Source organism: Pistacia vera, unplaced genomic scaffold (assembly GCF_008641045.1).
Source record: "Pistacia vera cultivar Batoury unplaced genomic scaffold, PisVer_v2 Contig728, whole genome shotgun sequence".
Classification (NCBI taxonomy): domain Eukaryota; kingdom Viridiplantae; phylum Streptophyta; class Magnoliopsida; order Sapindales; family Anacardiaceae; genus Pistacia; species Pistacia vera.
The window spans coordinates 532,590-545,125 of record NW_022196588.1 but is presented as its reverse complement, the minus strand read 5'-3'; the positions used below and the strand labels follow the sequence as shown (position 1 = coordinate 545,125).

General features: G+C 45.0%; 1 protein-coding gene across 1 annotated transcript; it reads right to left on the bottom strand.

The window, feature by feature from the left end:
- Window positions 1–315: 315 nt before the first annotated feature.
- On the bottom strand, window positions 316–12,257 carry LOC116114928. Its single transcript, XM_031401056.1, has 3 exons — window positions 12,228–12,257; window positions 11,370–11,639; window positions 316–427 (listed from the first exon to the last, which is right to left on the bottom strand). Exons 1-3 carry the CDS (start codon window positions 12,255–12,257, stop codon window positions 365–367), a joined length of 363 nt encoding a protein of 120 aa, XP_031256916.1. The 3' UTR covers window positions 316–364.
- Window positions 12,258–12,536: the final 279 nt, after the last annotated feature.

Below are 12,536 nucleotides of genomic sequence, written 5' to 3'. Positions count from 1 at the left end.
TTTTTTTTTTAATATCTGTACGAGGTTTTTTTATATGTTCATAGGAGGCTTTTGATAATTTTAGGAAGGTATCTAATACTTCCGAAATTGTTGAGACGCTTGATATTTAGCTATCTCTCAGAGGTGAATAAAATTAACCCCAAGCATCAGATAAAGATAAATAATCCCTAAGAAAACTACTTTGTCTCTGTATTAACTTTTCCAATACAGTAATATACAACATAATGCAAATAGGTTTTGCTATGGTTTAATGATGGAGCAATACATTAATGTGAAACTTATAAATCAAAAGCATAAAACTTGTAATATCCTCTATTATATGGTTGTATTATGTCAAGAAGTGCTCACAACACAGAAAATGATCCTATATCAACCCTAAGGTGTTCTTAAACATATTATAGATAGTATCAGTATCCACCTTCTGTTCCTGGAAATTGCGAAAAAAGAAACAATATACGCATGTAAGATCTTCCGTGTACTGAAAAAATAAGATAATGATAAGTGCAGAAATATGAAAGAAAAAAATAATAATAATAAAAGCAATTGCTTACTTCATATGATTCATTGCAAAAAAATTTATTAAACTTAAACACAGCAAAAGTCAAAATATTTTCATTATAATATCCTACGTTGAAATTGTTCATAAACCTTTTGGAAAAATTTTGCATTTCGTTGAAATTTTCTATGCTGAAATTATTTTTGCAACTCAACGGTGAAACTAGAAACAAGATTTGGAAAACAATCACTTCAATGATAAATTTATGAATAGCAATAATTTTGTTGATGCGTGATTTTTACACCAACGAAACGCATGTGTAAAATGTTGAGTTGGCCCAAAGGACACATGTGAATGTAAAGGAAAATGATAGTGAATGCAATGGAGACAGTTTTTAAAGTGGTTCGGATGCTAAGGTAGCAAGTCCTACATCCACTGATGCTTATATTAATGATAAGGGTCAGGTCGCTTTTAGCTGACTGACTTTACAATGGTAATACAAGGTATCTATTGTTGTCTATTCTAGAGAGAGAGACTGGTTAAGAGTAAAAATGTGCCAATCCCCTCAATGAGAGAGAAGCTCTCAACTTATAGTGGGATGCCTTGAGGTAATGATCACTGAATCTGTGACTTGGTGGGATGATCCATGCAAATCCTTCTTTATGTCACATTACCCATCTTCTAGAGTAATTCACTTGATTTGGAGCAGAGATTGGACACGCGGGATCATCACAGCTTCTGGCTGGCATGACATGCACCCACTATTCTGACGGAAGCAGGCTGTGGGTGTACCCATGATCACACGACGTGGCTACACCAGAATGCCAGTGAACTCTTCCCGAAGTCTGACCTTTCGCACTTAATTGGATGCCACGTCAACCCTATTTTCCCAGGCATAACAGAAGTCCCCTAGTTTTTAAGGTTTGAGAATCGATCCTTGGGAACTACAAGTCATGCCGTAATTGGATGATTCTTGGCAATTTTGGAAATTCTGGCTTGCTTGAAAGTAGGTCGGGATGGCACTTTTGTGAACACGACCTCGCATGTTCATTGTTTGCAGAGGACGAGCGACTTGATTTCGTCAAACGTCACCTATTGTCCTTTTGATATGGGTGCATTTAATGAAGCAATCTCTGCGCTGACAGATGTGCCCTGTGCGTGATAAGTGCCAACCAAACGCATTAAATGCGTTGTATGTTGACACAGTGTGCTTTATCAGAACATTGAATACGCTATATGTTGGAACGACGCCCCTTATCAGGGCATTAAATGTGGATTTGAGACGCAATTAATGCTCTGAGAGAGATATGGCCGTCGTTTGAGCTTTTCAACGGAAAAGATGAAAGTTTGACTTTATCCAGTCATGACGTTCACTCTTCCCCGCTGATGAGCGACACGTGGCTGAGATCAACAGTAAGAAATCTTTGTCGCCCAAATGTCGTTTCAATTCTGGGAAATCCAAGCGCCGATTCGCATGCTATAAAAACCTCAAATCGCTCTCAGGCAATGTCACCAGAGCCTTTTTCACAGAGAGCGAAAGATTTTTTACAAATCTAGAACCTTTGTCTTCCAAACCTGCATTTTTTCGGCATTTGAAACAGAAGCTGTTTTCATACTCCGAGAGGTAAGAACTTCTCTGTCGTTATTTCATTATTTTCATGGGTAAATGGCATCAGTCTTCCGGTAACCCATCGGAGACGAGACGTTTACATTGGGTTCGAGCCATGAATGGTGGCTCGAATCGCGCTGTTAGGGTTTTCTTTGGGATTTAGGGAGTTTGTTTCCTCCCACGTCACCCTACGAAATTGCGTATGACGACCAAGTGACCTTCTGCTTGTCGCTTTTGCAGACTGGCAAAATGGACCCCTCAACAACCAGATCCGAGTAAGGAACCGGCTCGTCCCCATAGGGTGCTCCGAGTGTCCCTCTCGAGGTCTTCTCGGTACTTACCAGGGACGAGCTTGAGAGGGTAATAAATCAGTACGGTATCGAGGTGGACGTTTTCCACAACCTGACGCACTCATCACGATATTCGTCAAGCGGCCTGGCTGCGATCTCCGAGGAGATTATCAATGGTGGGGGACTAATCCCCTTTCACCCTTTCATCAGGTCATTTTTGGACCACTTCGGGGTTGCGCCGATGCAGCTGACTCCGAACTCGTACGTCATTGCTATTGCAATGTACATCGCATGCCAGGAGAGCGGGCTGGGCGAGCTGACCGCGATGGAGCTCGGCTGCTTGTATTTTCTAAAAAAGAGCAAGGACAAGGACTCGTATTACTTGTCCAGGCGACCCACTATCACCGATGGGGTACATAGTTATCCTAGCAACGTGGGGGCCTACAAAACAAAGTTCTTCTTCTTTCGCTATGATGGCCATTGCCGCTTCCAGGAACCGAGTAAGCCTCGTTCTCTTTGCTGTTGTTTGTTTTTTTGTTTTTTTTTTTTTTACAAACTCATTACATTCAAAGTGTGCTCTTTCTAACAACCTGATTCTTTTCTGACAGTTAACAAAACGACCGACTTAGGGCTGCTCTTCAATAGAAGAAGAATCGTGCACTTCGGCTCCCTACCCGAGGACAAGCGCGACGCGAAGAAACTCACGACAACCATGAATTTGCTGAAATACGGGTTCTTTAACACAAACGCGTCGTTAGAGCCTCCACCGAGTAAGTCCTATTAACTGATTCTTTTCTGGTCGTGAAGTAGAATACCTTTTCTTACGATGCTTTGCATGCAGCACCCATGCCTTTGAAGGAGTCAGAACAGCCGCGACGAAAGCCGCTCAATTTTCCTCGGTCAAAAAAAGCTAAGGCAACCGATGCTGCTCCAACCATCCCCTCGGCTGAAGGCGCGACATCGGGTCAACCGGCACGACCTTCCGGAACCTCTCAGCCACAGCCGTCAGAGGACATGCCAATACGAACCACGAAGGTCTCCCAGCCATCGCCTGCTTACCCGAGGATGAAGACAATGGCTCAACGAAAGAAGATGAGGCAGATTCAGGTCGAAGAGTCAGAGACCGAATCTGAGGGTGAGCATCCCAAGAGGTCAAAGAAGGACATCGAAAAAAGGTCGGGTAAGGAACCGATGGACGACACAACCACTGTTGAAGGCACGAAGAAGGATACTCCAGTGTTGGACTCGCTGGGAACCTGTCGGAGTACCTGCAGCCGGTGGTCTACACTTTATTAGAATGCGGACTCTCAGAGTCATTTGAGCAGTTCACAAACTCCAGCGACGTGGACCTAATGTCCACATCGATCCAACACTAAAGCAAGATGAGCGAACTGTCCTCGGCGAGGACTACCTTTGGCTTATTTTGATTGGCTAACTCTATCTTTATTTGCTCACAGGCCCTTTTTTCCATGCGAATGTCCCTGGAGAAGGTTTAGCTGGGAGCTACAAAGGGGGAGGTCGCTCTGAAGGAAAAGAACGCAAAGCTCAAACGAAGCCTGGAGGCCGCCGAAACAGAGAGAAACCTATCTTTTGAATCGGCAAACCGGTACCAGAATGAAAGAGACGCGGCTCTTCACACGGTGGACTTCCAAAAGGTGCAGCTTGAGAAGCATGGAGAGGAGATAAAGGAGCTACAAAGGACCATAGCCAGACTTTCCAAGGAAGCCGGGGAGAAGGAACAGGAACTCAAAGTGACCTCTCTGTAGGTCTTGCGAACAGAACAAGAGAGAGAAGCTTCCGAGAAGCTAAGGTAAGCTCTTGAAGTTGAACTTCAAGCAAGTCAAGGAAAAGTTGCTTCCTTGACAGAGGAGATGCAGAATCAGGCAATGGAGGTCGAGGAGAAGGCTGCCGAATGGGTGATCGAGTCTATCTACACCTTACGACCGAAGAATCCACGACTTGATATGTTCGACCTCCCGGAGAACTGGCGAGACACACTTATGTAGGATGATGAAGCAGCAACCTCCCGAGCAAAAGGTTCGGGACTTGCCTCGAATAAACCCTCAACTGACCAGCCCTAGGATGACGAGTCGTTCCTTTAGGAGCTAGATTAGGGCTCTTAGTCATGCCATTTTGCCTGCTGTACTCCTCATTAATGAAATACATTTTGACTTTTACAATTTTTGTTCGCTTTATTATACATAATTACTTCCTGGTTGCTTACATTAAGTGTGATAACATAACACATTTATGCGAACAAGATTTCATGCGAAGATTGTTACAAGCGCACAAAATAACACTTTACAAGGAAATGATTTACAAAAATCAGAAATTAATTTACAAGGAAAACTGAGTTCAGAATTACTGATAGTATGGTCGAAGGTGCTCAGCATTCCAAGCTCGTGGTACTTTGGAACCGTTCAGCCTTTTGAGATGATAAGTCCCCGATCTAATTACTTTGTCAATACGATATGGACCTTCCCAATTCGGTCCTAAAACTCCTGCACTTGGTTCCCTGGTACCAAGAAGAACTTCCTTTAACACAAGGTCGCCGACCTGGAAGTCTCTTCGCCTGACTTTTGAGTCGAAGAACCTCTTCGCTCATTGCTGGTAGGCTACTATCCTTAGTGAAGCCTTGCTGCGATGTTCTTCAACAAGGTCTAGGCTTGCTCTTATGAGTGCTTTGTTGTCGGCCTCATTGTACAAGTCCCTCCGAAGTGAACCAGTTCCTACCTCTATAGGGATCATCGCTTCACATCCGTATGCTAGCGAAAAAGGTGTTTCTAAGGTAGAGGTTCTCGGAGTTGTTCTGTATGCCCATAGGACTTCGGGGAGGTCGTCGGCCTAATTTCCTTTGGCTGCCCCAAGTTTGGCCTTCAGAGTGTGCTTGATGGTTTTGTTGACAACTTCAACTTGGCCATTTGCTTGCTGTCCTACGACTGGGCAAATTTTTTATGGATGCCCAACTCGTCGCAAAACTGCTTGAATTCCTCGTTGTCGAACTGTTTCCCATTATCCAAGATGAGGTTATGAGGAATTCCGAAGCGGCACACAATATTCTTAAAAATGAAGTCTTTGAGCTTTCTGGTCGTGATCGCGGCTAGCGGTTCGGTTTCTATCCATTTGGTGAAGTAATCTACCGCGACCACGACATATTTGACTCCCCCTTTCCTGACTGGCATGGGATCGATGAGATCGATCCCCCAAATGGAAAAAGGCTAGGGGCTAGTCATGGTTATCAGTTCATGGGAGGGAGCTCGTGGTATGTTCGCGAACCGCTGACACTTATCACACCTCTTGACAAAGTTGTAGGCGTCATCTTGAACTCTGGGCCAATAGTACCCTTGGCGAACAACCTTGTTCGCAAGAGACCGTGCGGCGGTGTGATTACCATAGATCCCTTCATGAATTTCCCTCATGATGTATTCTGCTTCTTCGCTGGTTACACATCGAAGGAGAGGGGCACTAAATCCTCTCCTGTACAGTTGGTCCCCAATAAGGGTGTAACAAGCAGATCTTGTTCGCAAAACCCTTGCCTCGCCCTTGTCGTTAGGCGAGATCCCGTCCTTGAGGTATTGGAAAATGGGAGTCATCCAAGAATCTGATTCTGTCACATTAACGGCCTATTCGATCGGGCTGATACTTGGGGCTTCGACGAATCTAACAGGAATACTGTCTGGTGCTTTTGAATCCAATGATGAGGTTATCCTTGCCAGGGCATCCGCCACAGAGTTACTATCTCTTAGGATCTGAGTGATCGTGAAGTACTTGAACAGCTCGAGTGCGGCCTTAGCTTCCTTCAGATAATTGATCATGTTATCTTCCTTAGCTTGGTATTCTCCCAAAATTTGGTTCACGACCAGCATGGAGTCACTGTGGATGCTGATCGCTGTTGCACCCATTTCTCTGGCCAATCTGAGTCCAGCGAGCAAAGCTTCATACTCAGTTTCATTATTGGTTGCTTTGAAACCGAACCGGAGAATGCCATGAGTGCGGGCCCCTCTAGGACTCAACAAGAGAAGACCTGCTCCGGCCTTCTTTATGTTCGATGATCCATCGACATAGAGGGTCCAAGTCGAGAGATTTTGAACAGTTTTCTGGATGACTTTGCTAGGCTGTTCCGACTCGTTCGCTGGATGATGCGAGAACTCTGATATGAAGTCGGCAACAGCTTGCCCTTTAATAGTTGCTCTTGGTTTCTAATGGAGATCGAACTGGTTGAGTTCCATGGCCCATTTGAGCAATTTACCCGATGCCTCTTGTTTTTGGAGGACCTGCCTGAGCGAGTAATTAGTCAATACGTGAACTATATGGGCATGGAAGTAAGGTCACAGCTTTCGGGAAGCGATCAGCAGGGCATAGGCTAATCGCTCCATTTTCGGATATCGCATCTCGGCATCCGTCAGATGCTTGCTCGCATAATACACTGGCCATTGGATCTTTTCCTCTTCCCGAATTAGGGCTGCACTGACCGCGAACTAAGAGACGGACAAATACAGGAGTAGGATCTCTTGCGGAAGAGACTTGGATAGGAGAGGTGGTTTCTCGAGGTGTTCTTTTATACTTTGGAATGCCTGTTCGCACTCGGGATCCACTCAAACTTCTTATTGGCCTTCAGAACATTGAAGAATGGCAAGCAGCGATCTGCTAGCCTTGATATGAAGTGACTTAATGCCGCTATTCGCCCATTAAGACTCATGACCTGTTTTTTGCTGGTCGAGCTTTCCATATCAAGCAGAGCTTGAATTTTCTCGGGGTTAATTTCTATTCCCCGTTGGTTAACCATGTATCCTAGGAATTTACCTGACGATACTCCGAATGAACACTTGAGAGGATTCAGTTTCATTCTGTACAGTCGGAGGATATCAAACATCTTAGCGAGATTCGCTATGTGATCTGAAGCGACATGGGATTTGACCAGCATGTCATCCACATAGACCTCCATTGTCTTACCGATCTGGTCGAAGAACATCCAATTAACCAATCGCTGGTAGGTCGCGCTAGCATTCTTTAGGCCGAAGGGCATAACTTTATAGCAGTACAGTCCCCGATCTGTAATGAAAGATGTATGCTCTTCGTCTGGCCCGTACATCAGAATTTGATTATATCCCGAGTACGCGTCCATAAAACTTAGCAGTTCGTGCCCCGAGGTGGCATCCACGAGCTGGTCGATTCTTGGCAGAGGGAAGTTGTCTTTAGGACAGGCTTTGTTGAGGTCGTTGAAGTCGACACAGGTCCGCCACTTGCCATTGGGCTTCTTTACCAGAACCGGGTTGGCAACCCAGGTCGGATAGAGTGCCTCCTGGATGGACCCGTTTCGGAAGAGGTTGTCCACCTCTAACTTTAAGGTGGCATATCGCTTCGGATCCATTGCTCTTCTTTTCTGGCGAACTGGTTTGGCTTTGCTCTCGATGTTTAACGCATGGCAAATGATATCCGGACTGATCCTGACCATATATGCATGCGACCAGGCTAACACATCGATATTTTCTTTTAGGAAGCTGATAAGCTCGGAGGCGAGCTGGGGACTAAGATTGCTCCCAATCCTTAACACTCGGCTCGGCTTCTTTGGATCGGTCGATACTTCGGACAAATCCCCAACTGGCCCACTGGAAGGGCTTTCCAGAATTTGAGGGTCCATATTATCCTCCGTTGGACCAGGTTGTGGCTCAATCCGGCTGATCGCTATAGCCTGTCGGGGAATACCATGTGAGACGCATTTCCCTTTACACGCCATCTGCACCACTTTTATGTAGCACTCACGAGATGCGCTCTATGATCTGCTTACTTCCCATATCCCCGTCGGGGTGGGGAACTTCATCTTAGGATGGTATATGGAGGTAACTTCCTTGAAGTTTCTTAGTAGAGGTCGCCCTAAGATTCCATTGAAGGCAGATGGGCAATCCACGACCAAGAACTCAATTACCCTGGTCACCTCGTCGAAGTCACCTAACGTGACTGGGAGTGAGATTGTTCCCTTGGGGAGCAGGTGGTCCCCTGTGAAGCCATATAGAGGGAACGAGGCAGGCTTCAGGTCGGCCTCGTCCAAATTCATTCTTTGAAAGTCGAACCGAACAGGATGTTCACAACACTTCTGTTATCCACTAACATTCTTTGGATATTATGGCGCCCTACGAGGGGCATGATCACAAGGGCATCATTGTGAGGATGATGCAGTCGGGCCCGCATCTTTTTCGGAGAAGGAAATTTCCTCCTCCCGACGACCCTTCTGTGGTCGCTGTGCCACGCTCATCGTTCTGATGGGCTCATGATGCGCCTCGCGAGCATGCCTTTCTTGGGCATTTAGCGTGTTCCCAGCGAAGTACGGTCCCCCGAAAATTAAATTGAGGGTGCACACTCCTTTCTGATCGCGGTGCTTCTTACTTGGCTCCCCCTGATTTTTCTCTTGTAAGGGAGTAGAGTCATCAATATACTCCTTGAAATGTCCCTACTTAATGAGGTTTTCGATCGCCTACTTGAGAGCTCGGCATTCATCGGTATGGTGCCCATTGTCCCAATGATAGCGACAATATTTTTCATTATTTCTCGCTGTCGCGAGAGTTTTCATGGGCTTGGGCTCTCCGAGCAGACTGGCTTCCTCGGATTTATCTAGAATGGCCGATACAGACGCATTCAGTGGAGTATATTGGTTTCTATCGTGATCGCAACGAGGTATGGGAGCATACGACTTTTTGGGCTCATAACGAGGTTTCTTCCCTCTTCGCTGATAGTCAGCGTCCCCCTTGAGATCAGCTCTTCTACTTTCGCCCCGACCAGATGTACTGCCCGAAGTGCCAGGGTCGCAACGGAGAAGTGCCGCCAATGATTTTTCTATTCGGAGGTATTTCTCCGCAAGGTTATAGAATCCTGTGAGGGATACATCGTCCTCAGCCTGTAATTCTTTCCACAGGTCGGTTTGTGGACGAACTCCGGCTATGATGAGAGTCCGAACAGACTCTTCGGGAGTATGAGCCACCTTGTTGAGTTCTCTGTGGAAACAGTCAATGTAGGACTGGAGGGATTCATCCCTTTTTTGCCTTATATTGCTGAGGTAGCTCAAAGGCATCGAGAACTTTCGATTTGCTTGAAAATTCCTTAGGAACGTCGCGCTCATCTGAGGCCACGAACTGATTGATCCCGCCGGGAGCGACCTAAACCACCATTTGGCATGGGAGGTCAGAGTCACTGCCAAACAACGGCATTTCGCTAAATCTGAGACCTGGTGAAGCTCCATCAGGTTGTTAAATTCATATAAATGATCCTGCGGATCGAAATTTCCATCAAACGCCCGCATGTCAGTCATCCTAAATCCCAGTGGGAGTAGAGCGGCTAACACTTCGGGAGAGAAGGGGGACGCAGATGCGACCTGCCCTTGCTTGTTTTGCTGAGCTCTTAGTCTGTCTAGAGCTTGCTGCAGCTCCTCGATTTGCGGCAATGGAGCCGTTTGGGGATTGCTCTCACCTATGCGAGTTTGACCCTCGCGATTACGATTGAGGAAAGTCCAGAAGTCGGGTTCCTCTTCGCCTCGACCGGCAGTTCTAGCAACTCTCGACACACGCTGGCTAGAGGCGTGTGATGGCGATGAAGGACGTAGGGTATTTTCACGACCTTCGCGGTGGTAAGAACCGCCCCGCGAAGTATGGGACCCTTTCGCACAGTGACGATCAGAATTGTTTTTCTGGCGATGATAAGAATCGCCTCGTCCAGCGCTTTTATGGGTGTGTACTTGCGACATGGCATGGGACAGCTCGGGCTGCGTCTTTTCACCGAGTCTCAACGAGACTGGTATTCTGCTTGGGGCGCGATTGGTGTTCGCTAGCCCTTTGGAGCCCGTGGGCTTGTTCTTTGCCACTTGCTTACCCTTTCTTCTGTGCGCTGTAGTGCTCGCGGCACGGGCTATTTCCCTTTGCCGCTCTTTCGCGCGACCTGCAGGCGTTTTTTGCGGTTGCACCACCGTAGCTGACTTGGATGGCACGCCTTAGTCCAAACAGTCTAACCTTCGGTTGGCCGTCTGGAAAGGGTTGTCAAACCTCTCCAAGTAGCTTCTAATAGCGGGGTCAAGCTGTGAACTTGACGGGATATCTCCTGTAGTATTTTGTGGGGCTGAAGGTTTTTTGGAAGAAGTGTCCCCCTGAACTTGGAGGAGCCCCTCAGCGCCCTGGTTGGTTTGCTCAGGTTCTGGTTGGCGGGCCATTTGTTGTTGTAAGATCGGTAAGTTGGAGATTCTCTTGATGAAGGATGAACACTAAATTAGGCCCTCCTTCTAGCGTCAAACTGTTGATGCGTGATTTTTACACCAACGAAACGCACGTGTGAAATGTTGAGTTGGCCCAAAGGACATACGTGAATGTAAAGGAAAATGATAGTGAATGCAATGGGGATAGTTTTTAAAGTGGTTCGGATACTAAGGTAGCAAGTCCTACATCCACTGATGCTTATATTGATGATAAGGGTTAGGTCGCTTTTAGCTGACTGACTTTACAACGGTAATACAAGGTATCTATTGATGTCTATTCTAGAGAGAGAGAGAGACTGGTTAAGAGTAAAAATGTGCCAATCCCTTTAATGAGAGAGGAGCTCTCAACTTATAGTGGGATGCCTTGAGGTAATGATCACTGAATATGTGAGTTGGTGGGATGATCCATGTAAATCCTGCTTTACGTCACATTACCCATCTTCTAGAGTAATTCACATGATTTGGAGTAGAGATTGGACACGCGGGATCATCACAGCTTCTGGCTGGCATGACGTGCACCCACTATTCTGACGGAAGCAGGCTGTGGGTGTACCCATGATCACACGACGTGGCTGCGCCAGAATGTCAGTGAACTCTTCCTGAAGTCTGACCTTTCGCACTTAACTGGATGCCACGTCAGCCCAATTTTCCCGGGCATAACAAATTTCAACATTTATTAAGTCCCACATGAAAAGAGAAAGTCAAGTGAAAAAGTCGAATGCAATAAATAACAATTACCAGTACGTCCAAAGCTAATCGCTTCAACATCAGAGTAATTACAATTGCAGACTCCCCAGTAGAAGACTCAAAACTAAATCGATCAGCATGTTTTAACTTGAGCCTCAGTGATGAGTTTTCATACAACCTAATCTCTGTGTGCCAAACCCCACTAACACAGTACCGATCCCCTGAAATTGACTTCCCTAGGGGCCATCTCAAACCACCCTTCACTTTTGGATCTAAAACAGCTGAATTAATCAGATTTCTAAGGCTCTGAACTTCTTCATCCTGGAATAACACATATAATCAATTTGATCATAGATATCATTCTCAAGGATAACTGAAACAGCTATAAACTAAAGCATTTGATAGATACATGTTAAACTAAACCTTGTTGCTTTTGTTTTACATAATTACTCCTCCAAAAGACGACTCCCACAAACAAAGAAAAAAATCAAAATAAGGAACCTCATTACAAAAACAAAGCATTACAATTTTAAGTCTACAAGATGGCAATTAAAACTTAATTTCTGAAGATTTTTTTTTTTTTTCACTACAACCATTTGTTAACTTCATGATGTATGAGGGAAAACTCTAATAGATTGTAAACCTGTTCAGTGAAAAGGTATTATATATATGACTGCATGTTCAACTCTTTGAGCTTTGTCTCTTCATCCCTTAGAAAATAGACTTTGGTCAGATAAAATCAGTTATAGAACCAAGTTCCTTCTACTGATTTAGTTGGTTTTTTCTTTGTTTGAAATGAATAAATATTCTGATTTAACATGATTAAAAGAAAGACAGAAAAAAGAAAAAATGTTATGCTAAATTATTCTACCTAAAGCATCTAATGCGTAGGGTTGCACATTAACTTACAGTTAAGTCAGTCCTATACTCTTGGTGCATACATCACCTCAAGTCTAAATTCTTCCAAGCATGATACGTCTATAGACATCTGACGAACCGGGCTTAATTCATCTACAACAAAATTATCTCTTATTGAGCATGAAGCTCACGTAAAAAATAAAGTAAATTCAAAGTGAAGATAAAATATTTTTTGACAGTTCAAAATATAAATAAACAAATGAATGTACTTAATATTTCTTTATGTCCCTAATATATTCCCCAGATCCAAATCTCATAGCAAAAGGCACCTCCAAGAAGGCAATTCAAGTTGGTTCATAT